Raw genomic sequence first — 26,430 nt, forward strand, 5'->3', positions numbered from 1 at the left:
AAGATTCGGCATAGCCGAATATAGCACTCTTACTTGTTTTTATTACATTTATACAAATAATTGTTAATTGCCTGTAAGGATAATTTTCCATAGGCTAATAAATAATAATAGTTAGAGGTACTAAAGTACTACGACCTACCCTAGAACAGTATTTTCAAAATAACTCGAAATTTTGAGGGTGTTTGAAAATCTTTGAAAACGGTTTTAGTATGTCCTCACCTAGGCCTACAAACTACATTAGGTCGCTCTTCAATTTCTGACAAAAAGTGTTATTTTGTAGCAGAGTGTTATTAAAAGAATTTTTTTTCAATAATAAGAAGCATTTACAATATTTTTTTTAAGAATTTTACTGTTTAATGCACGAAAAAGTTATTCAACCCTATCTCGAATCAATATTTCACATGAAATATTTTCCCTTTTCCTTTTTTCGTTCATCAATTTTGTTCACGTGAAAAAATTCCCCTTGTTGTGAAATTTTTAGATGGAATTTTGTAAACAATAAACAGCTGTTACGAACAAAATCAACTATTGTGAATGTAAAATTCATCGTGATATTCCCGATAGCAATTTTCCCTTCGAGGGAAATGAATTAACATGTGAAATGAAAATTTCACATGTTAATTTTTGTAAAACTTTAACAAATAGTTCTGAAACTTATATAATTTGGTCTAAATCACATCATTTGGGTTTAATAAGCGTTAAAGATGTGCAAGTAAAAAAAGTATATTACGTTTTAATTGTCACAGTTCAATGGAATACAAAAATGTATATTATTACGAAATTGCATTATCAAATTGAATGTAATGTTTATAAACATTTCCAACAGTAGAAACTTCTACTTAGAAATAATTTTAATAATATGCTGTTATTAATAATGTTTGTAAGCTTTAACTGTGAAGTAGCTTTAAATGTTCTAGGTGATCATTGTGGAAATATAACATTCTAGTATTGTTCCGTTATATTATTCATGAGACTTCTAGAAGATGGCGCTGTGTATATAAATAGTAATGAGTTGTGAGTGAGTCAGTACTGCACAGCCAGTATATTCTTGTAAATTATAAAGTGTGTGCATTAAAAAAGAGTGACTATTTAAATTTTTGTGTAAATTTAAATAAATAAATAAATAGTTGTTACAATTTTTAAACTACTGATCGATTTTATTTGTTTTAAACGGTAAAAATGTAAAAATATTAACAAACAATATTTCAATTGTTTTAACTTTGCTGTCTTGGGAAATCTGAAATTAAATATAATAAAATGGGCGCGAAATATTTTATAAATAAATAATTTTAACAAATTTGTGACAATTTAGCATGTCCAAAATTATGCTTAAATGTTATAAAAGAAAATATGTTTTGCACCGAATCATTACTTGCGATGAAAAATCTATGCATTACGATAACCCAAAGCGTAAGAGATTATTGATCCAGAAGCTGCGAAAATTTTTCCAGAACATAAACTGCGTCATCCATTATGCAGCAGGTATAATTTTTTATAAAATTTAACTTCAATTTCCGTGCTCTGTCTTTAGCCTCTAAATTTTTAGCAGTGTTCCTGTCAGCCAAACCAGCATTGGCTTTAACTTTACGTACCAAATAGTCTAAATACGGAGCTAAGCGGACATCATACCGGATCTGTTAGGAGCTCTTTTGAAAGTGCTTTCTATTTATTGGCTTTAGAAACATCATGTGGACCATTCATTCTACCTGAACCAGGTTTACTATCAACAGACAAGTTCTCCAGATACTGTTTAATAACATTGGAATAAGTTTGAGGGTTTTGTTAAAAATATTTTATAATTTTAGTACGCATCAGATTAACAACAAATTAACATAACTGACATTAAACATAAAATAACTGACATACATTTCAAAGGTAATTTGATCAAAAAAAAAAAATCAAATAATACTTGGGCTAACATTTTTAAGGAAAACTTATGTCAAGGTTTTTTCGATCTCACTCCTTAGAATAAAGTGGTTGGGAAGTTTTGTAGAACGCTATCGCTTTGGAACAGATTATTCTATATTGGCTTGATTCGTTCATGGCCTCAAAAGATGAGCAGTACTCTTGGTTCGGAATCCATATGTTGCCAGAAAGATGAGAAAAAGTCATAGCTAACAATGACTAATACATTGAATAAATTTATATTGTACAAATGTTTCAAAATAAAAGCTAAAAATTTAAAAAAAATCCCGCATTTTTAAGTCATACACTCAATACAACTATTACAATTTTCGTTTTTAATCCTCATTTAGCGTTTATTGAAATCGATACCAAATTTTTTAATTTTTAGAAAGTTTGATATATTTTTACTTTTATGTTTTCACAGGCACGTGGAATTTAATTGAAAATGTTAAAAACCATTTATGGTTTTAAAATCTACGGAAATTAAGCACCTAATTCAATACAATGCTTTAGTTTAATATTTTAGAATGTTGCAATTAATTGCAAAATTCATATTTGTTCAGTGTAATATCAGTAGTTTTTCTCTGAGCTGCTATATTTAAGCTTCTTTGAACGATGCAGAAACTAGAGGATCTTGTAATTAATATTGTTTTAAATTGATTTAAATTTACCCCTTTTGTGCAGCGAGGGGTGTTTGAGTTAAAAATAGCAACGAAATAAATAACTTAAAATTATGAAATTCCTTACACAATCCAATAAAACATCTTTAACCCTCCGTTAGTCGCAATGTATCAAATAGATATCAATAAAAGAAAGGCGCATTTGAAAATAATCTCTTCACTTTTTATTTCGAAAATATAAAAACAATATTAAATTCAAAGTATTTAAAAGAATAATACTTCCAAGATTTCAAATCCATGAATAGTTTTTAAAACATTCAGTTAAATTCTACGTTCTTGACAAAAATCTTTTAAATCATCACGTATGATTTTCAAATTTTGGATAGATTTGTATTCAGCGTGCCAAATTTTTTTAAAAAATTCCAACCAAAACTTCAAATAAAATGTGCACCATTAAACGCTATCCGATTTTGATATTAGTTTTTAGAAGACAGATTGTTAATGCCAAAAAGCCTTATCTGGCTCTGGCATTAATACTTGTGATGGTCTACGTTTTACCTGTCATTACTTTATATACAGAAGCTGAATGTTGTTAATAATAGGCTATCTCTTTCTCACACAATGCCTAAAATAATCTGTCAACTTGGTCAAAATGTCCCAAATGTTGTTTCCGTTGGTTTCCTAATGAATTCTGATCTTTCTTGTCTTTTCTGCATCCAAACCAAAATGTACAATTTTACAAAGAATCAAATAAAGGTTTCCTAAAGGAGTCCTAAAATCCTAATAATTGGCTTTTATTTTCTTCTTTTTTTTCGCTACATTTCCTATTGGGATTTTTCTGAGAAAAACGCAAAATACATAAATATTTTGGTTTTTCAAAAGTCTCAGAGATTGATTTGTTTCCAAATTCATCCAGAGTTCCATCACCCATTTCTCACCCCAACACAGATCTAACACATTTCTTACATGAAAATCGAAAAAGTGCAAAATATGGGCCACCATAATATTTATGTTTCTCTATTAAAATGAAAAACACAACAATAATAGATTTTGCAAACAATTCCACACTAACATAAATACCTACTAGCAAAGCAAACTATTAAGTACATACATATGTATCTCGTATCTTTTACATATCACTAAACATTTAAATGTTTAAAAAAAAATTATAAAAACAACAAATAAATTTGAAATAAATACATTTAAGCAACTTAAATAAATGTTCTGTTGATGGCGTTTTATTTGTTATTTTTAAAATTTATGATAAAACAACAAAAACAAACATAAAGAAATTTTGGAAAAATGTTTATGTTATTTTTTTCTTCTTTTTTAATCGATAATACTCATTTGTATTGGAATACAAAATTCATTCACACTGAAAAGATTTTAAAAACAAATTGAAATTTAAATAGTAGCAAGTAAGGGAAGTCGGCTATGGCGATTCTTATATACACTTCACACTGAGTTGATTTTTTGTTGGATTAAATCGGTGGTCAAATTTAGTGAAAAAATTTCAAGCTAAGAAAGCAATCTCTAAAACAATTTAATTTGTTTTAAAGAAAAAATAGTTTATTTGAAAACACTTTGCATAAAAACAGGAGAAGCTGGAATTAAAACATACATATCTTATCTTAAATATGCAATAATATTAATTGGTATTTTGGATATTTCCAAGAATTGCAAAAACTTTTAACCCTAAGGGAAATAATCAAACAAATAGTTTTCTAAAAATATGTATATACAGTTAAATTTAAGTGTTTTACTAATTTCTATACTCTAACTTCAAGAGGTATGTTTTACATACCATACAAATCTACATAAAATTTACTATAAATATATTATTTTTTATTATCCTCTCCAGTTAAAAATTTGCTTTATTGCTGACCCCTCCAATATCTTTTATATTTACCCTAAAAAACAAAATTCAAATCCATTTCATTCTAACAGGGAAAAACAAAAGTTTTCCCAAACTCAAAGCCAAAAAAGTAAACTATTTATGATTTATTTATGGATTTTGTTTTAGTTTGTTATTATTTATTTTCAGAACAAAAAAAAGACAATGTGTACCATAGAATAATAATAATAATAACAATAAATTAATAAATTCAAGCAATAACAGAAATATGCAGGAATATAGAAAACAAAATGAATAAATGTTTACATTCCAACATACAGCAACACAACTCTTAAACAATTTTTTAATTAATTTATTTCAACGTCTTCAACCTTGAGGTGCAACAAGCTTTAAAGCTGAATCTACAGCAGCACATCTCATCGGCAACAAGAGAAAAAGCAGAAAATTTAATTAAGTTCAATATCGTTGTGTTTTTCCTCGATTTTCTTCGTGTTCTTTTGCATTTTGCTTCACTAGGGTTTTTTTGCCACCAAACTACTACTGCACTCTACTTGAACGGGCACACTTATACATTAAAGTAAGTACGTATACAATTTACATAAACAAATAACTTTGCTTGAGGAATTCCACAGTACGAGTACATGCAAAACATGATACTGTGGCATGCCCCACTGTATGATGACCTATAAAGATTAAGGTTATATTAATAACACAGTGATAGAAAAGTGAACAAAAACAAGTAAGAGAGCTATATTCGGATGTGCCAAATCTTATAGACCATTCACCAAATTATACTTTAAAATACAATTTTTAAATATTTTTAGGTAACCAAAATTTAAATTTTTTTCAAAAATTTATAAAAAAAAAATTTTTCAAATTTTTTTTTAAATTTTAAAATTTTTTTTAAATTTATTAGTAAAAAAATTTTTCTTAAATAAAAATCGGGTTAAAAAATATTTTTCCCAATTTTGACCCATTGTAGGGCCAAGTTACTATAGTCTTATATACATCGTTGCAATGGACTTTGAAATATCTATCATTAGATATCCATATTGTCTATATTAAATACTTAGTAATCCGGATATAAATAGGCAATAAATCGAGGTTGTCCCGGTTTTTTCCTTATATTTCAGCCATTTGTTGGCCTATTTTCTCGAACCGAGCCGGAAGAATTCTCGATATATTGATGTATCAATCATGTTTGTAAGTTATTTAGGGGCTACGGAAAGTTGATTTCAACATACAGACGGACATGGCTATATCAACTTCTATATCTATAACGATCCAGAATATATATACTATATGGGGTCGCAAATGAAAAATGTAGAAAATACAAACGGAATGACAAACTTATATATACTGTTACCACTAATGAAGGGTATAAAAATGTAGGGCTTCTCATGTTTGTTTTAATCCATAGAGTCCGGAAATATTTTTATGCTAAAAAAAAAATAAAACTTGGTTTAAAAATGACGTTATATACGTCGTTGCAAAGGTCTTTGAAATACAGATATAGATCCAAAATAAGTAAAAAATCCCGGCACTATACCTGATATATTGATGTATCATGTATGTAAGTTATATGGCAGCTACGGGAAGTTGTGCTAAGTGCTATTAGAAACCTAAGATCAATTATTGATCAATGTTGAACTGTAACCTGTTTTTTGATAAACTTGTATGGGCCGATATCATCAAAACGATAAAGTGAATCTGAATTTGAATTTATCAAATAAATTTTAATATAATATCTTCACCAGTATGTAAAAACAGATAAAACAGAACAAATTCATTTGAGATAGTTCGGTGACCTATAGTTGAATGTCTAAATGTTGTCAATTTAACCCCTATTATGCCAACGACATGTTAAAGTGACATTTGCCTGTCATATAAAGTGCTGGAAATAGAATTGATAACTTCATCCGAGGAATTAATCGAGAGACCAGATCTTTGTCGGTTGCCTTTCCTGTGGGTATACAATATTTAGGACAGACAATTGATGTTATCAGAGTTTTTCACTGAGTTTAAATTTTCATACATTATTTTTGAAACCGAGACTTTGAAAATGTTGCAGACAATATTCTGGATCGTTTGTGGATTAATTGCATAACATTAACGGAATCAAATCGTAAAACAGATGAGGCCAATTGACATCGCCAAAACTACCATTAGTACGATTATGATAACTATTGACATCGCCAAATCTACCGATAGCACGATAACTTAGTTTTGGTTATTTGATTTCACCCTATTTCAACATTTTTCGTACATATACATTAGTTATTATCAATAAGTATTTCTAGGATTTCATATCGTGCAAATTTCTAGGATTTCATATCGTGCCTTAAACAGACAGACAGACATAGCTAGATCGCCTGATCAACAAATAGCATTTGGGGAAAAATGTTATTAGAATTTTAAGACGATCTATCTATGTCCGTCCAACTGTTGAGGGCACCGTAGGAAGTCAAGGAAATGAAGTAGGGGATGAAATAGTATTTATTAATCAGAAATATTTGGTGTTGAAAATTGGTAAAATCGGTTAAGGAGAACCAGACCTATGGACCAAAATGTGATATTTTATAACTTTGCAGATAATGCTATAAAATTTTTAACACATTTATAGAATAGCATTATCCATACAAAATTAAGCAAAAGTATGTTCCATATAAACAAAAAATTACAAAACTATATATATTTTGTTTGGATCGGTTCACATTTGACCATAGCCCTCATATAAATTTCACTTCCATAAATCACTTAAATACGCATAAATCTCTTATAAATATTGTAATCGTATCATAATCAGTTTCAATAATTCACATGTACTCAAAAATCGTCGCATATACTATTATGAAAATCGGCCCATTATTGCTCATAGCTCCCATATATGGACCAATTTCGAAAACGACATTAACCAACATACATGTCTTATAATAGGTCTTCCAATAGGGTCTTCTGAACTTCCACAGTTGATAGCGGCCAAATTGTTAAAGCTAGATCAGTGGAATTATATATATATTTCCCGTAGTTCCTTTTAGGAGCATAGGGCCTCAGATCAGTCGAATTGGCTGTCAGTTATTTAGTTTGATTTTCTAAAAATAGCTTTCAATAACAAGTGCAAATGATACTTAGAAGTGTTTTTATCAAAATGGGTGTTCAGTACTTTTTTTTTAACCCTTTAAGCAAAATTGGAAAATAAAGCATAACTAATGTGCTATTAAAAAATTCAAATAATAAATTTATTATATGTATTTATATTAGTATAAATTTAATTCAAAATCCAATTTTTGTTTAAAATTATAAATTAAAGCAAACTTAATGATATAATAAAACATTAAAATAATAAATATATTTGGGGTTTTCACATGGTCTGCTATTAGTCATATTGTCATAATCCATATAAATATATAAATGTCTTTGTAAGTTTGTTTGTTTGTTGGTTTATTTGTTTGTTGGTTTGTTTGAGCATCACGCCTAAACGGCTGAACCGATTTCATTGAAATTTTGAACATAGATAGATTCTTTTTTGGAAGCGTCAATAGGCTATATGTTTTTTTAATACTTGGACCAGAAAGATATTTAAAGGGGGAAAACCGGTAAAATTGATACCTTTAGTTCTTAAACAATCAAGAGTAAACGGCTACACCGATTTGATTGAAATTTGGAACATAGATATTCCTTTACTTAGAAGCAATAATAGACTATATAGTTTTTCTCAACTTGGACCACAAAGGGACAAAAGAGGGCAAAATTTGTACCACCCATACAAAGTAAATAGTTATTTTCGAATATCTACAGAACTAAAATTGTGACTATCTTCAAACTTTATACGAATCAATTTCGTATCACTGTTTGAAGTTTAACTAAAAATGGGATGGATCGGAACAGGGGGTGTGACACCTCCCATACAAAGTAAATAGTTATTTTCAAATATATGGTGAACTATAATTGTGGAAGTCTTGAAATTTAATCCGAATAGCACCCTTATCATTCTACATGGTTTGGCTGAAAATGGACGGTATTAAATTAGTGGGCGTGGCACCTACCATACAAAGTAAATAGTTATTTTCGAATATCTGGAGAACTGTAAATGGGAAAGGCTTCAAACTTCATATGAGTTAATTTCTTATCAGTGCAAGAAGTTAGTAAAAAAAATGGGAAGGATCGGAACTCGGGGTGAGTCACCTCCCATACAAAGTAATTAGTTATTTCTAAATATCTAATTACTAGATTCTTCCAACTTTGTCCGAATAGCTCTCTTATCATTTTACATAGAAAAGCTGAAAATGGGCGGGAGTGGATAAGTGGGCGTGGAACTTCCCATACAAAGTATATAGTATTTTCGAATATCTGCAGAACTATTATTACGACAGCCTTCAAACTTTTTACGAATCAATTTTTTATCAGTACATTAAGTTTATCCAAAAATGGGACGGATGGGAACAAGGGGTGTGGCACCCCTTCTTAATTTCTGGTATAACAGGACACTGGCATCAATGTAATTTACACAAAATTTAAAGACTCATACAATTAGATTCACTTGATATTCGAATATTTATATATTTTATATACAATGGTAACAAAATCACTCATTTGAAGCATTACTTTAACTATTATAATAAATAGCTTTCATATCATTATAAGGAGTCTGACCTTCAGCGGCATAGTATGCAATTAATCACAAACAAGAAATTCCGGTATTAATTATATTCATTTATTTTGCTTATAAAATCTTTTCACATTTTTTTTATTTTACTTCGACAGGGGTAGCGAAGCGCACCGGGTCAAGCTAGTGTCCTAATATATTAAACAAAAAAAAGTATTATTTTATGACAAAACAATAAACATAGTTCAAATAGTGTTCTTAGTTTAGAAATTTTTTGTTTGAAACACAACAAAAATTTGTTTAAACTATCATAATATATTAGGACATTATGACCAAATAGTAGACCGTGTAAATACCCCAATTTATTTATTTATATTAGTATAAATTTAATTCAAAATTAAATTTTTGTTTTACACAAAATTTTATAAATGTACAAATTTTTTCAAAAAAGTCACAAAAGAGAATATTATAATTTTTTAATAATGAATAAACATAAATACATAAAAACACAACTTTAAAAAAATGGAAGAAAAAATTTTTTTAACATGTTTTGTTTCAATATATGTTTTTTAGCAACAGGAGTTCTTTCACTATGACTTAAATAAGTAAAAAACCTCAATAAACCCGCAATATTTTTGTTTATATATAAGCTGAAATGTCATGTTTTAAGACCATTTAATAAAATTTACCCGATCTCGCCCTGAACTTTTTTAAACTCAATATATATATCGAAATAACCCCAATAATGGAGCACTTTAAAAAAAAACATAAAAAATATTTGCAAAACATTTATCTAAACAAAAAATATTTATTTATGTTCTCAAATACCTGATGTTGATGGTTCCATATTTTAATATTTCTACTTTTAAGAGACTTAACAAAAAATATAAGCTCTCGAAATATCACAATTTTCAATTTTAACCACAGCTCGCAAAATTTGTAAAAATTATTTGACTTTGACCGCTCACTACCAATAAAGTAAGTTACTCACAACAGTACTTTAAAAGTTAGTGATTTAGAATTTAATGCTCTTTAACCCAATATCAAACATGACTGTGACAGATAAAGTTCAGCATTTGAATTAATCGCCACTTTTGATACATTTCAATCCTCTGTGGGACGGCGCTAATTGTCACACAGCTCATGACACATTGGACATATTGCACGAATGTTTTGAGGACATGGCCAACTTACGTGGAGGTGATGTGAACAGGCCACCGTGTTATTTGAAGACTACATAATTATAGTACTCCAGATATTCGAAAATAACAATTTACTTCAGTCCCATTTTTGGTTGGACTTCATGTACTGATAAGAAATGGGTTCGTATAAAGTTTGAAGACTGTCAGAATTATAGTTCAGCAGATATTCGAAAATAACTATTTACTTTGGATGGGTGGTGCCACGCCCATTTATATAACCATCTCCATTTTCAGACAAGGATTTTGATTGTCAAAGGATTTACCATATTATGTTGTTCTAAGATTATGGTTGCCATAATCTGAGATTAAAAAATGTTATAAATTTAATTACAAAATAATTAGTATTTTATATGTATAATTTTATTCCGAAAAGCACTTAATTAATAGAATGAATACTGCTGTATTTTCTTTTAACAAAATAAACAAAAATAATATTGAATTTTCCATCACTACTAAAGTCTGTATCAATTTTCATTTTACTGACTTTCCATCCGATATTTAGTAAATAATACACCCAATTTTACTAGCCAAAATGTTGACTTAAACAAATTCATTACATTCCATCACTTTACAAATTCCCTGGCCTATTAGTTGAATTGAATTGAAAGCTATTTAAATTTTACAATTCCTGGTAGCAACGCCCAATATTTCAAATAAATTACAAACATCTGCGCCATCTTTATCAGCTGTTCTGTAAAGCAAAAACTTCAATCCCTAGAATTTCGCTTCAAACCATTTATTTACAACAATCTCTTTACAGTTCATCACTTACATACACGTGGTAGCAAAAGAAAGAAGAAAAAAAACAAACAGAAAACATTACTCTACTTGTACCCACTCTTGTGCAAACAAGTCCTAACATGTTGAAGTGTGTCTGTGTGTGAATTTGTACGTGTCCTTAAAGTTTTCCTTATAAATCTTTATTTGGGCTTCGTTTTTTTTTTTGTATTTTTTTTATTGCACGTTTTGCTTGTGTTAGTATTCGTGTAAGTATTTCGGATCCTGCCTCCAAACATTTATTTTCACCTGTATTTCTGTAACATAAATTTATGTAAATATTTATGTGTGAATGTTTGTGTATGAGTGTACAGTGTGTAAATTATAAATAAATAAAACATTTTTTTTTATTTTGGTAAAAGTGTGAGTAAAATTTTTATTTGTGCGTGTCACTTATGAAAATATCGATCGTATATGTCTTCTTATTACAATATTTTTTTTTTCATTTAAATAAACAGAAAATATAAAAACAACTACCAAAGGTATGCCTACCAATTTTTATTATAAATAAAAATACATTTATTTAAATTTTTGTGTAAATATTTATGAACTCGTTTGGTTCATTTTATATAAAAGAACTTAACACTAAACTCTTAAATTTATTAAATATGTATATACTTTTTGGTATTAAGATAGATATTTAATATGTTTGGATGAACGAAGTTCAAAATAAGTATTATTGAAACTCTAACGTTAATTTCGAATCCTAACCCCATAAAGAGCTTAGTTCTAATTTATAACTTTTAAAGCGAAAACTTTAAATGAGAAGTTTTTTATAACTGCATACATTTTTAAATTCAATATAAACAAACAAGTAATATGACTAAAAACAAGTAAGAGAGCTTCAAAATAAAATGTTTAAATATTTTTAGGTACAAATTTTTTTTTTCCAAAGTTGTTTTTTGATTATTTTTTTAAATTTTAAAATTGTTTTTTGGTTTTTTTCAATTTTTTTTTAATATTTAGCGCAAAAAAACTTTTGGTGAAAAAAAAATCGGGTTCAAAAATATTTTTTCCGATTTTGACCCATTACTATGGTCTTATCATTGCAAACAAAGGTCTTTGAAATATCTATCATTAGATATACGTATTGTCTATATTAATGACTTAGTAATATAGGTAAAAAATAGGTCAAAAATCGAGGTTGTCCTGGTTTTTTCATTATATCTCAGCCATTTGTGGACCGATTTTCTTGATCTATTAATGTATGAATCTTGATGTAAGTTATTTGGGGGCTTCGGAAAGTTGATTTCAACAGGCAGACAGGCAGACAGGCAGACATGGCTTAATCGACTCCGCTATCTATAAGGATCCAGAATATATATACTTTATAGGGTCGGAAAATTATATTGTGGAAATTACAAACGGAATGACAAACTTATATATACCCATGTCACGCATATCTAAACAAGACTGTCAACAATGAGAAATATTTTGATTACAATTTTAGTTTGAATGTACAGACTAAAGAAAACAATAACAAAAACCAAAATTAAACAAAAACTTAAGTAAAGGTAGTTTTTTCATCTAATGCAGTTGGCTGCGTACTACACCGACACATTGAATTTTCTAATAGCTCAGCATTGACTCCGCGTTATTTCATTACACTGTATGTAATTTTTTGAGTCATGGAAATATAACCATATACGGACACCATTACGTAGTAAAAGACAAAAAAAAAACCGTGTCTCCCAGTTTTGCCTAAAGTCATGTACTTTTTTTGGGCCCCCAAAGATTTAAGGCCTCGGTGTCATAGTTGCAAAAAAGGGATCATTTTCTTAGGCTCATATCTTGCAAACAGTTCGAAATTTTGATTCATTCTCTGCGGCAAAGTTGTAGTCTCAGACAGTTGTACTATGACATGTGTAATTAGAACATACAAACTGCGAGAAAAAAATTAAAATATGACACTGCTATTTTAAAGTATATTTATGTTTTGTGAGAGTGAATAGTTCTTCTTTTCAGTTAAAACTAACAGTAGCCCAGGAAAAATTGTGTACAAGGAAAATAAAACACTTAAATCTAAAACCTAAAAAGTAAATTTTTTAATAAAACAGATAAGCATTTCAATTTCAATGGCATCATCTACGACAAAAATTAATTTGAGATCGCAACAGCACAACATTTATTTTATTGAAACTGTTATATTTATTCAGCTGTTCTTGGTTGAAAAATTGTACCGGGAGTGAAGGAAATTTAACAAGAGTACAACAAGAGGAGAACCGTCGCATATGGCAAAACGATATCTTTGATATTGTCCATGTTAATGCACTGTCCATGTTAATGCACCACGATAACAATAGAGGAGGATAGAGAGTTTTCCTCTAGGAAAAAAACCGCGTAGGCAGCATGATTGTCATACACATGGCTGTTGTAGGCATTGAAAAAAATATTGGAACGAGAAGAGGTAGAATTACAATGGCGACTACGAGCGACTACTGAAATTAATAGCTTAACAACGAGTAAGTATTGTATATTGTAGAAGATGAAGAATTTTGATTTATGCATACAATTTGCATAATCTACTGAATCGAAAAGTTCAACTAGAAAAAGAAGATGGAAACTGGAGAAGAAGATAATGATTGCGATACCTATGAAGATGTTGATGGTCCTATCCGAAGCAAGAACAAAATTGTAGTTAATTTTCCAGAAGTAAATGAGCAATTTTTGTCGAATGACCTTAGTCCCGGTCCACACTGTGAAACATTTGAGTTTGTTGATGAAAGGGGAAAGAGGAATGAAAAAGGAAACTTTGTTTCATGTACATGAAGTTTTTGTTGAGTATGTCATCCACATTTATTCGTTCGTATTTGTACTGTACAGAAATGTCAAAAACTGAAAAGCAAAAACTTCACTATTTGGACACGAATGCAGTTTCAAAAGAGAATTTAAAATGTTTATCAGCAGTGAAAATTCACGTTGTAATCGCATCGTGGAAAGAGGCACGAAAATGAAAGTGTTGAAGATAGGGGGTAAATTTGTTTTAAAGACAAATTGGTGATACAAAAATAATGGGGGTTCATCATACATTTCACCTCCCTACGGTTGACTCCTGAGTAGTTACGAACCTTTATCTATACATTTTCCCCCAATTTCGTTCTCACGAACTTTAACCCTCGTGCGGCACGCCAATTTTTAACCGATCGAGCTCAAATTTTTGTCAAATTTTTTTTATTATCTTAACACAAAATTTTCCTTCGGTTTTAAAATTTTCCATACACAACATTTTTACAAGTTTTTGATCACTGTAATTATTTATATAATTGCAGTAACCATAATATGATAAAGTTACGATTCACACTATTTTAGCAATCGTATATATGATTGCAGTAATGAAGTACATATATGTTTTCAAAACCATGTTAAGCTACCAATTAACTTTGCCAATTTTTTGTGGGACCTGTAAAATTTTTTATCAAGTCTCAAAAACAACTTGACAAAACAATAAATGAGGGTTGATTTCAATATAAATTGTTTTGTTTTATTAAATAAAAACCACTTTCCTTTTGCTTTCTTCTATTTTGATGTTGTACAAAATTTTTAGGTTTTTATTAACAAATTCAAATTAAAAACTCGATATAATTCAAAATTTAAAAAAAAATAAACTTTACTCTACAAAGTTCAAAAAACGAATATCAAAAAAATATGTATATCTATAAAAATTAATGAAAAAAAGAATATAAAAACTTAACGAGAAGTTAAACATAAATAGTATGATTAAAACTAGCGCCCTCTCAAGGTCAGTTCACAAGGATGAATGTGGCATTACTTAAGACGGACACCCAAGGATGGAAGTACCAGCAGTATAGTAATTCAAACATGAACATCCCGCCGGCCTTGCTGTACAGCAACCAATTCACCTAAAAAACTTAAAAAAGAAAAAAGAACTAAAAATAAAAACATTGAGTTCAAAAACTAAAATCCATGATTTTTATTCCATTAGTAAATGTAAATGTATTAAAAGTTACTGTTAATATGAACATGGTCCAGAGATTAAGTAGCCAAATATCGAAAATTGGGCCAATGGTTTGCCTAGGGTTCCTCCATATATGCCGTTTCTAATTATTTGGCTGTACACGTCACCTCCTATCATCATCATAACTGGAGCAGCCACATTAAATTGTGGATCAGCTAACTGCAAACCCGGAAATTCATCCACTATCTTGCTTTCAATTGACTTAGCTGGGGTAACGATCTTGTAATTCTTCCTTATCTCAGCATAAGTCTCTATTGTGGCACTAATGCCATATTGTCCACCAAGTTTAAGGAAGCATCTTTCCTTCTTCGCAACTCGAACTCTTCGACCAGAGATACGACGCACCAACTCATCCGAAACGACTGAACACGCAGCACTTGGATCAATCAACACACGTTCATTCACAAATCTTCCAGCGGCTTCCAACCTTATTATCGCCGTGGGCTTAAGAAGTATTGTTTCCCTAATTTGAAGCACTGGCAAGGTCATAATGTCCTCGTTGACGATTCGTTGGGCTTGACTCGAACGCTTAGATTTTTCTCGAGGGCGGGTGTGTCGGTTCTTTGATGAACTCAGAACCAGGGCTTGAGACGTACTAGGTCTCTCATCATTATGACCAACGGGCGAACGAGGCCCACTGGCGGAGTTATCGGACGAACTGGGTCCTTTTTTTTCGTGTCGGTTGGACGAACTAGGTCCACGACGTAAACGTTTGGTATTCTTTCGGGCCGACGTACTAGGTCTACTACCCTTGTGCAATAATGTGTGATGCATATCACCACAACGTTTACACTTGCCAGTACTCTCGCAAGTACGCCAGGTATGGTCGTGACTTAAACAGCCCGCACAATATCGATAGATCGATACCAGCCGCATTCTCTCCTCATATTCAACTTGCAAGAACTTCCGGCAGAAACGTAAAGGATGATCTTTCAAGCAGACTCGGCAAACCATTTTCTTTGTCGTACGACGACCTTCAGCATATTTACTAGGCTTGACCATGTTCCTATAATAAATATAAATTTAAAGAGCTAATAAGTTGGAAGAACTACGAGCTTCACAACTGGTCTTATTATTGAGCCTCGTGCTGTTTTTACCCCTACAACTCTAACGTGGCCATCCTTACCCCTATGTAATTTTTCTACCCGACCTAAACGCCATTCATTAGTCGGCATGTTATCTTCCTTAATAACTACCATATCGCCGACTTCCAGATCTTTTAGTGCGAATTTCCACTTATTTCGTTTTTGGAGATCTTTCAGATACTCATTCTTCCATCTAGAACATAATCGTTGATTTAACGCTTTAACTCTCTGCCAACGATTTATAACCGAAGTTGGACATTCCAAAACTTCAACTTCTGGGGGAGCAAGTAGTGGTCCGCCAGTAAGAAAATGGCCTGGGGTCAAACAATCTAAACATTCAAAACTGTCGGATAATGGACACAAGGGTCTCGAATTAAGACAAGATTCAATTCGAGCTAGTAATGTAGAGAATTCCTCAAAGGTATATTTTAAACCTCCTGCAATCCTTCGAAAATGGTGTTTAAAACTTTTAACACCTGATTCCCATAATCCACCCATATGGGGAGCGCTAGCAGGGTTGAAATGCCATTTAATACCTTGGTGTGCATAACTCGCATTTACTTCGGCACCTACATCACGAAGAAAACAACGAAATTCAGTTTGTAGTACTCTAGATGCTCCAACAAAATTAGTCCCATTATCTGAATACATATTCCTAGGACAACCACGACGGGAAATAAATCTAGAAAATGCTCCCAAGAACGCTGGAGTTGATAAGCTGCTAACGGCTTCTAAATGGATTGCTTTTGTAGCGAAGCAAATAAAAACACAAACATATCCTTTTGTTATTAAACAGGCTCGGCCAGTATAATTCTTAATTTCGAAAGGTCCAGTAAAGTCCACGCCAGTCGTGGTAAAAGGACGAGAGATAACGGTACGAGCTGTAGGAAGTGCTGCCATAATCTGACTCTGTGTCTGCTTTTTCCTAATTGTACATGTCTTACACCGACCAATCACAGTCTTTATCAAATTTTTAGCCCGAGGTATGAAAAATTGTGTCCTTAATACTCTTAACATTAGCTGATTACCACCATGTAAAGTAATTTCGTGAATAAATTTCACAAGAATTTTAGCAAAATGACAGCTGCTTGGTAATAAAATGGGAAATTTTTCATTGTATTGCAAATTTGGAGCATTTGCCAAACGACCTCCTACCCTCATTAAACCCCTTTCGTCCAAAAAAGGATTTAGATTTAGTACTTTACTTTTAGTTAAAGATTTTCTACATGAAAGTTCATAATATTCATGGGCAAACTCAACTTTTTGTGCGATTATAATTAGTTTCTCTTTTACTAAATTCAGTTCCTCAGATGATACCTCTAAAGTAGTAATCCAATCTTTATTAACTTTTAAAATTCTATCAATAGCTCTATATACGTAAGCCATTACTCTAAGAGCTCTTGCGTATGACGAAAAATGTTCTAAAAGATCCGAATACGATTCAAAATATGAGAAAAAAACTTTATGTACTCTTTGCTCCTCACTTGTACCAAAATCTCTCGATGATGGAGATAGCCAAAAATTCTGGGGAGAACAAAGCCATGATGGACCATTCCACCAAAGGGAGTTGTTAACTAAGTCTTGTGGACGAATACCACGACTTATTAGATCAGCAGGATTATCTTTAGAGTTTATATGTCTCCAACATTCATTTCCAGTTCTGGTAATAATTTTAGAAACTCTATTAGCCACAAATGTTGTCCACGAATTAGGAGGTTTTTGCAGCCATGCTAAAACAATCATCGAGTCACTCCAAGTGTAAAACTTTGTTTGATTCTTTTCTAACTTAAATTCTTTTCGAACAGTTTGCAACAGGTCTGATAACAAAAGAGCTCCACAAAGCTCAAGACGGGGTAACGAAATAGTTTTAAGTGGGGCAACCCTAGATTTAGCTATTAGTAAATTTGAATTTATTATACTTTCATCATCATAAACCCGAATATAAATACAAGCCCCATATGCTTTCTCCGAAGCATCACAAAATCCATGTACCTCAAGAGTTGTAGAAGGCTTAAAACCAATCCAGCGATAAATCTGAATATCATTTATTGCTGGGTAATCACAAAGAAATTGTTTCCATTTTATTAAGGCAGCCTCTGAAATATCATCATCCCATTTAGTTTTTTCGCTCCATATTTGCTGCATCAGTATTTTTGCTATTACTACTATTGGTCCTAACCATCCAGCTGGATCAAAAAGCTTAGCAATAGTGGATAAGACCTCCCTTTTTGTAAACCTTTCTTTTGAAGAGAATGCGGAAGTGGAAAAATAAAATCTGTCAGTTCTCGCATTCCACCGTATACCCAATGTTTTAGCTACGCTTTCGTCATTAATTTCCAAAAAATTTTCATTCAAAAGATCTTCTTTCGAAATACATTGAAGAATTCGCTCATTATTTGATGTCCATTTCCTCATAGAAAACCCAGCAGATGACAGAGCTAAGATAAGTTGATCGCGAGCTTTTACAGCTAAAGAAATTTCGTGCGCTCCTGCTAAAGCATCGTCCACATACATCATGTGTCGTAAAATTTTGGATGCTAAGGGCCATTTATCTTCTACGTCTTCAGCTAATTGAAGCAAAGTCCTAATTGCCAAAAAAGGTGCACAATTAACACCGAAAGTAACGGTTTTCAACTCATACTCTTTTAAATCTTCATTGGATTTTCTGCGGAACACAATTCTTTGCAATTTTGTTTCCTTAGGATCAACTAAAATTTGGCGATACATTTTCTCAATATCACCATTAAAAACATACCGATAAAAGCGCCATCTTGTTATCAACAACATCAAATCATTTTGTAAAATTGGTCCAGGGTACAAAATGTCATTAAGGCTTAAGCCAGAAGAACTGCGGGCAGAAGCATTACCACTCTTACTTTTGTTGAAGAACTTTCAGGTTTAAAAACCGCATGGTGTGGCAAATAAAAGCTTCTAGAAGATTCTGATTCAACAAATTTAGTTTCGACCATATGATTCAATACTTCATATTCACCTAAAACATTATCATATTCCTTCTTTAAGTCTAAATTTTTACTTAACGAAACTTCGTTCCGCAAAAATTGTTTTCTTGCCTTTTCCCGCGAATGCCCTAAACATCTATTTTCTACATATTGTGTTTTGAACGGTAACGAAACCATATATCGTCCCTGAGGAGTTCTTCTCACATTTCTTTTGAAATGATCTTCACAATATTTATCTTCAGGAGTAATTGAAGAAAATTGTGGTGGCTCTTCCAAAATCCAAAATTTCTCAAGCTGTTTGTCCAAACTGACATCCGTGAAATATGAAACGGTTGTGGTGTAAACTTCTTGTCCAGTACTAGAAAGGGGACCCGTCAAAATCCAACCAAAATGGGTTTCTTGAGCCATCAAATTCCCTATTACATTTTTCCTAACACCATCGAGCATGATTCTAGGATAGTTATCACCACCAATCAAAATATCAATTTGACAACTTTTTGCAAAATTTGGATCTGCTAGTTCTAAATCCGATAGGGAGAACTTGGACAAGTCCACTGAATCCACGGGTAGTTTCCCAGTTAATTTTGGCAAAACGAGACCATTTATCTCCAATCTAAAACATGGATCTTTATCAGAGCCCAGAACAAACGAACATTGCTTCTGAACAGAACCTGCTAATGCACCATTCAATCCAGATACTTTAGCGCTGATGTTACTAATAGGCAAATTAAGCTTTTTCTGCAGTCTTTCCGAAATGAAAGTAGCCTGAGAACCAGAATCAATCAAAGCTCTTGCAGAAAAAACTTCACCACGGGATAAAATAGTTACCATGGCCGTTCCCAATAATACTTGTTGTTTGGCAGTTGCAAAACAATTTTGGATTGTTCGACTCTGTGTCGCTGCTTGACTGGTACTTGGTCTTTCTTGGCTACTATCACTATTCGACGAGCTCGTAACTTCCCTGTGTAACATAGTATTATGTTTCAATTTGCATATTAAGCAACCATATTTACTACCACAACTATCCAATTTATGGCCATTACCTAAACAATTGATACAAAGATTATTTTTCTTCACCACCAAAAACCTTTCCCCTGGATTCATTTCAATAAACTTTGAACACAATCTTAATAAATGATTCTCCGAACACAAAGCACAGGATTGTTTCGAGACCTTTGCCTGAAAGGTTCTAACTCTTTCAGCAGAAAATTTGCAATTATTATTGTTATTAACCCTATTGTCTCTTGTCGATTTATTTCTAGAAGAATGCCCAGAATTCTCGAAATCTGTCTTTATTTGACCACCATTCCTTATGTCAAAGACAGTTTCCAAAGACTGAAAACGATCGGTTAAAAATGTGTCCATTTGAGACCATTTAGGAATCTCCTTTTTATTTTTAACATTTTGTTCCCATAATGACAAGGTAAGGACAGGCAAATTTATGGAACAAAGATATACAAAGATTGGATCCCAAGTCGAAATATCTATGCCGTGTAAATTTAGGACAGACATGCAATTATTGATGTCCCTTTGTAGCCTTTTTATCTCTTTTGCAGATTCAGTCTTAACGGGTACAAGATTAAATAGAATCTTTAGTTGACTATTCACTAAAATTCTCTTGTTCTCATAAGCCTCAGTTAAATTTTTCCATGCGTTTGCAAAACCCTCATTTGTCAATGGGGAATTTTTTACAATTTCTAGTGATTCACCAGAAGTAAACTGTCTCAAATAAAAAAGTTTTTCAACGCCAGTTATCATCACAATTAATGTAAACTGCGGTGAACATATCCCGAAAAGATGGCCATGATTTATAATCGCCTGTAAAAACCTCCATCGTGCATGGTGGCAATTTCATATGATGGCTGGATCTATTATTCACCACAGTGGCTGAAGATTCGCTAGGTCCTTGACCATATTGCGTAGAGGTAAGAATCGATTTATTAACAAAAGATTGCGACAGCTCACCCATTAGAGCAGCCACAGTAATGTAGGCCAATCTACATTCTTTAAAAAGCCGTGTTGCTTGATCACAATGCTCATCAGAATCTAACATGGGCTTACTTGTAATAAAAAACTCATAGGCATCTTTTACCTTCTCCCATAAAGATTTAAATTCTTCTTTCTGAATGTCTACAGTAAATGAGTTCCTACTTTCCTGTGGCATTTCGTGGTAATCTTTCTCAAATTCGAGAAATAATTTTGCCATCATTTCAAATTTGTCTAAATTATCGGATTTACCCATTATTTCGACAAATTAATATTAAAAATACAATCAAAGAGACTCCTTTCTTTCTTCAAAAAATACCAAAAACTTAAAAGAAACACTATTATTTAAAAAAAGGTCCAAAAATGTTAGAAGTTTCAAAAAGCAAAATAAGAAATTTCAACAGAAAAAAATAGTAAAAACTCTTAAAGTTTCACAATAAGTTTTTTTTAAAAAAAAAATCGATAAACCGTAGTGAAAACACAAGAATTCTCACTTGAACACCAAAAAAAAATTTTAGAATAAAAATTTCGTATCACACCAAGAAAAAATACTTGCAATTTTACGATGTTGTTCAGAAAAAAAAATTTATTGTAGATTAAAAAAAAAAAAAAACTTTAGCCTTAATGCCGGAGGAATATGAAACAAATTCAAATATTATTTTAGTGGAACTTATTCCCCTACGTAGTTAAAATAATGTTTAGTAATTGCAATAAATTTTTATATTATTCCGAATTTATAAAAATGTATCTTTAACGTCCCTTTTTTTTAAGAAAAAAGGCAAAAAGAATGCTTCAAATTCGAATTAAAATTAGTTAATTTCAACTTTTTTAAATTTGTACACTTAATACTGGTATATAAAAATTTTAAGCTATTAAACGTTTATAAATATGATTTATAAAGTTTTGCCTAAAATTTATAAACCTGTTTTAAGCGTTTCTCAATTTTTTCAAAAAACCAATGCAATTAAAAACTATTAACTTTTCCGCTTACCACTTGTTCCCATGAGCAGAATTGTCGGATGGATAAGTCCAATATGTTGACACTGATCTTGTTGTTTCACGTGAGTTTCTGGCTGGTTGATTCTGTGTTGCTCTATGTTGTATTGGATCACAACAACAGCAATATTTATCTCAATGTGTATTAATAAAAACAAACCAATTTAACAGGCAGACAGATTTGATGTTGAAACCGACAGATGATCTTATTGATTTTAATGTGTCTTATTGTGTAGACTTTCCTCTATAATTTTCTAATTAGAACACACTAAATTTTACATATATATTTACGAACTGACAAAACTGTCTTATCGATTTTATAATCATTCGTGTTTATTATTCGTGTTTTATATTATATAGTGCCTTAAAAAATCTTTAATAGATTTGATTACAAACTTTAGTAACACCTTAAACTTGTACCTCCAAAACAACAATAATCTCATATATAAATAAACACCTTTTTTATATGGTACACTTTAAGTATGCTATTGTCCACCAATATTGATGAAACCTATATGGTTAAAAAAGTTCCTTTCTCTAGATATGCACAATATAAACAATTTTTTGATGATTCTTTTCATAAAAGTGGTAAAAAGCGTTTTAAAAGTGTCCGAACACCGTGAGATCCTAGTAAAATTATTCTCTAATTATGAAACAACAATCCAAAATCGCGTTTTTATTTTGTGTTTGTATTTAATAATTTCCTTGTGAATTATTAATTTTTAACAATTTACAAGTTTATAGCATATGCTGTGCGAATTTTTTCTTTAGAAATAGAAACAATTGTATTATAAAGTATGATAAATACCTTGAAAACTAATTTTTCCTTTTGTTTCTAATTGCCAGCGAATTTTGCAAAATTTCTTGTTGGAATTTTTTACTATGGGTTGTATGATGAACGATGCCAGCAGTGCCAATAAATGATACGTTTGTGTTGTAGCAATTAGTAATGGTCTTCTTAAGCTTTCATATTACACACCGAAGACCTGTTGGTTGGTTGGTAGTGGCCACTCACTTTCGTTGGCTTTGTAGCGATTACAGCACCCTGTTTCCAGATTCCAATTAAGATTAAATAGCTTCCGAATATTCCAAATGGTTGGAATATTATTCAAAATCCATAAATATTGTTTAAATGTATAAGAATTCGTTGAGAATCTCTTCACAAGTCGTGATCACGTTGCTAAGATTGCACTTAAAAAGTCACTGGACAGATTTTGACACTAAATTAATTGTGTAATTTACGAATCTGTAGACACTTGCACGTTTTCCTACGGTCCGTCCAATTATTTACTGAGTTTTCCTGCTTAATTATGCAATTATTTTTTTTACTTTGTTCACTTTTCTCTAATAATTTTCGATTTTAAAAAATATGACGACAAAAAATGTAGAAGTTGTTTTCTTTTATGTTGTGTGTTATTTTTCTTTTTATGTATGTATACAAAAAAAAAAAACAAAACGTCAAGTATTGACATCTGTCATACGAAGATAGTGTTGTTGAGCTAAAAACAGTACGACTCAAGACACCACCTTTATTTAGTGTTGATAAAAATACTGGTAAATTTTAGCTAATACACAAACCACCATTGATAATGCAGATCAAGACAATACATTACCTTGATGATGTATGGCTAACAAAATAAATGTTTTGTTGTTTTTATTGGTAGAATTTTATATTCTAACCAGAATCAAAATCACCTCTTTCTATATTTCAGCAAAAATGTGTCCCACCAAAGTATCCGGTTCGAAGGACCAAATGTTAAGCTACCAATTAACTTTGCCAATTTTTTGTGGGACCTGTAAAATTTTTTATCAAGTCTCAAAAACAACTTGACAAAACAATAAATGAGGGTTGATTTCAATATAAATTGTTTTGTTTTATTAAATAAAAACCACTTTCCTTTTGCTTTCTTCTATTTTGATGTTGTACAAAATTTTTAGGTTTTTATTAACAAATTCAAATTAAAAACTCGATATAATTCAAAATTTAAGAAAAAATAAACTTTACTCTACAAAGTTCAAAAAACGAATATCAAAAAAATATGTATATCTATAAAAATTAATGAAAAAAAGAATATAAAAACTTAACGAGAAGTTAAACATAAATAGTATGATTAAAACTAGCGCCCTCTCAAGGTCAGTTCACAAGGATGAATGTGGCATTACTTAAGACGGACACCCAAGGATGGAAGTACCAGCAGTATAGTAATTCAAACATGAACAACCATGTTTATGATGCAGAATTTACGATATTACGCTGTTCTCATGTTATGGATAGCATAATCTCATATAATGTTTGCCATGATTTTCCAATTCCTTAATAATAATACAATGGCTCATATTTTGTACTTTTTCGATTTCCGATGCTACCAAGTTCTAAATTATATAGATTTTGTATTTAATTCAGCAATAGATATTTAAATATAAAATATAAAAAAATTTCTGACATCGATAACCTGATAAGTTAAACTAAATAACAAAAAAAATCATAAAATTTCATGCATACACAGAAAAAATTATTGCTTAATTTTTTTCAATTAATTTATTTCTTGGTTTTATTTTGAACTTTAATTATTTTTTTAATTAATTTAATTATTTTTTTACTTGGTTGTAGCATTTTTTTAAAAACAAAAAAATTCTGACGTTTAAGAAATTAAAATAGGAAAAGAAAAAATATTTTGAAAATTCGTATACTATATTTTATAAGTCAAACATGCTCAAAGTTTTATAAAAAAAGTGAAAAATTTGGATTATTTTGAGAGCAAGATAGCAAGATATATTCCTGTTCTTCTTTGGATTATGTTCAGCGGTAAGTACGTGTTAAATTATATATAAATTTGTGCAATTTTTAAGACATTTTGTTCAGTTTGAACGACAGATTTATGGATGTGTATACATATGTGGAAGATGATGCTTGAAATACATTTTCTTTTGGGGAAGACTTTCGTTAGGTAAGTACGATTTAATTCCTGTTTCAAATATGCTTATATTAATGTGCTTTTTCTCTTATCATCCCTTAGACTTTTTTTTTGGGAATTCGTGACCGAGCTGACCCAAGTATTCTGGATTTTTTTTTATCATTTGGTACACATATTTATATCTTTATAAATTACGTATGTTATATAAAATACATTACATACATTACATACATTACATACATTACATACATTACATACATTACATACATTACATACATTACATACATTACATACATTACATACATTACATACATTACATACATTACATACATTACATACATTACATACATTACATACATTACATACATTACATACATTACATACATTACATACATTACATACATTACATACATTACATACATTACATACATTACATACATTACATACATTACATACATTACATACATTACATACATTACATACATTACATACATTACATACATTACATACATTACATACATTACATACATTACATACATTACATACATTACATACATTACATACATTACATACATTACATACATTACATACATTACATACATTACATACATTACATACATTACATACATTACATACATTACATACATTACATACATTACATACATTACATACATTACATACATTACATACATTACATACATTACATACATTACATACATTACATACATTACATACATTACATACATTACATACATTACATACATTACATACATTACATACATTACATACATTACATACATTACATACATTACATACATTACATACATTACATACATTACATACATTACATACATTACATACATTACATACATTACATACATTACATGTATTGTAAATTAATTTTAATCTTTTAAATGTATATAATTAAATGTAAATAATATGTAAAATAATTGTAAAACTTAAATAAAATAAAAAAATTGGTAATTAATTGCACAATTGTCGTAATTAATATTTAATAGTTTTAGTGCAAAATTTCAATTACAAACTTAATTTATTCAGTTAAAAATTTAATTGAAATTTGTAAAGGAACTCAATTACCATATTTAATACTATTTTAATTGGATTTTTTTTCAATTAAAATTTTTATTTTCAATTTAATTAATAGTATCATTTTGATGATTTGAGCAAAATCAAATATTTTTTTAATTAATATAATCAATTTCGTAATTGAAACTCATTTTTATTTTTTTCTGTGTATCTCAAATCACAAATTTAAACAAAATTTCAAAAAATAAAAATCTTAACAGTTGTAGCTAGTATGAGTTACATTGAGGAGCGAATTTGAAATTTGTGGATTTCGAGAAAATTTAGTGTTTGATCACAAATTTGTTTATATTATTTCATAAAAAAACATTGGTTAAATACATTGTTAATGATATTCTATGTTATATGTTGTAATTTCAATATTCAATAATCACAACGAGATTGATTAGAGAAAATTAAAAAAAAAATTAATCCTTTTATATTTTCGGTCGAAATTGTCCAAT

The 26,430-nt window shown here is 30.4% G+C and overlaps 2 protein-coding genes across 4 annotated transcripts in view; both read right to left on the bottom strand.

Moving 5' to 3' along the window:
- The window catches only part of LOC135952119 (serine-rich adhesin for platelets), a 322,223-nt gene that overhangs the window by 150,010 nt on the left and 145,783 nt on the right, over window positions 1-26,430 (bottom strand). The gene's annotated exons all lie outside the window — the stretch shown is intronic.
- On the bottom strand, window positions 15,973-18,753 carry LOC135950472 (uncharacterized). The gene has a single exon (XM_065500011.1). The coding sequence runs from the start codon at window positions 18,751-18,753 to the stop codon at window positions 15,973-15,975; it is 2,781 nt and encodes a 926-aa protein (XP_065356083.1).

Source organism: Calliphora vicina, chromosome 2 (assembly GCF_958450345.1).
Source record: "Calliphora vicina chromosome 2, idCalVici1.1, whole genome shotgun sequence".
NCBI classification, from domain to species: Eukaryota; Metazoa; Arthropoda; class Insecta; order Diptera; family Calliphoridae; genus Calliphora; species Calliphora vicina.

Bases quoted from the DNA above. Each gene is read 5' to 3' on its own strand.
- LOC135950472 (XM_065500011.1), bottom strand. From the start codon at position 18,753: ATGTATCGCCAAATTTTAGTTGATCCTAAGGAAACAAAATTGCAAAGA.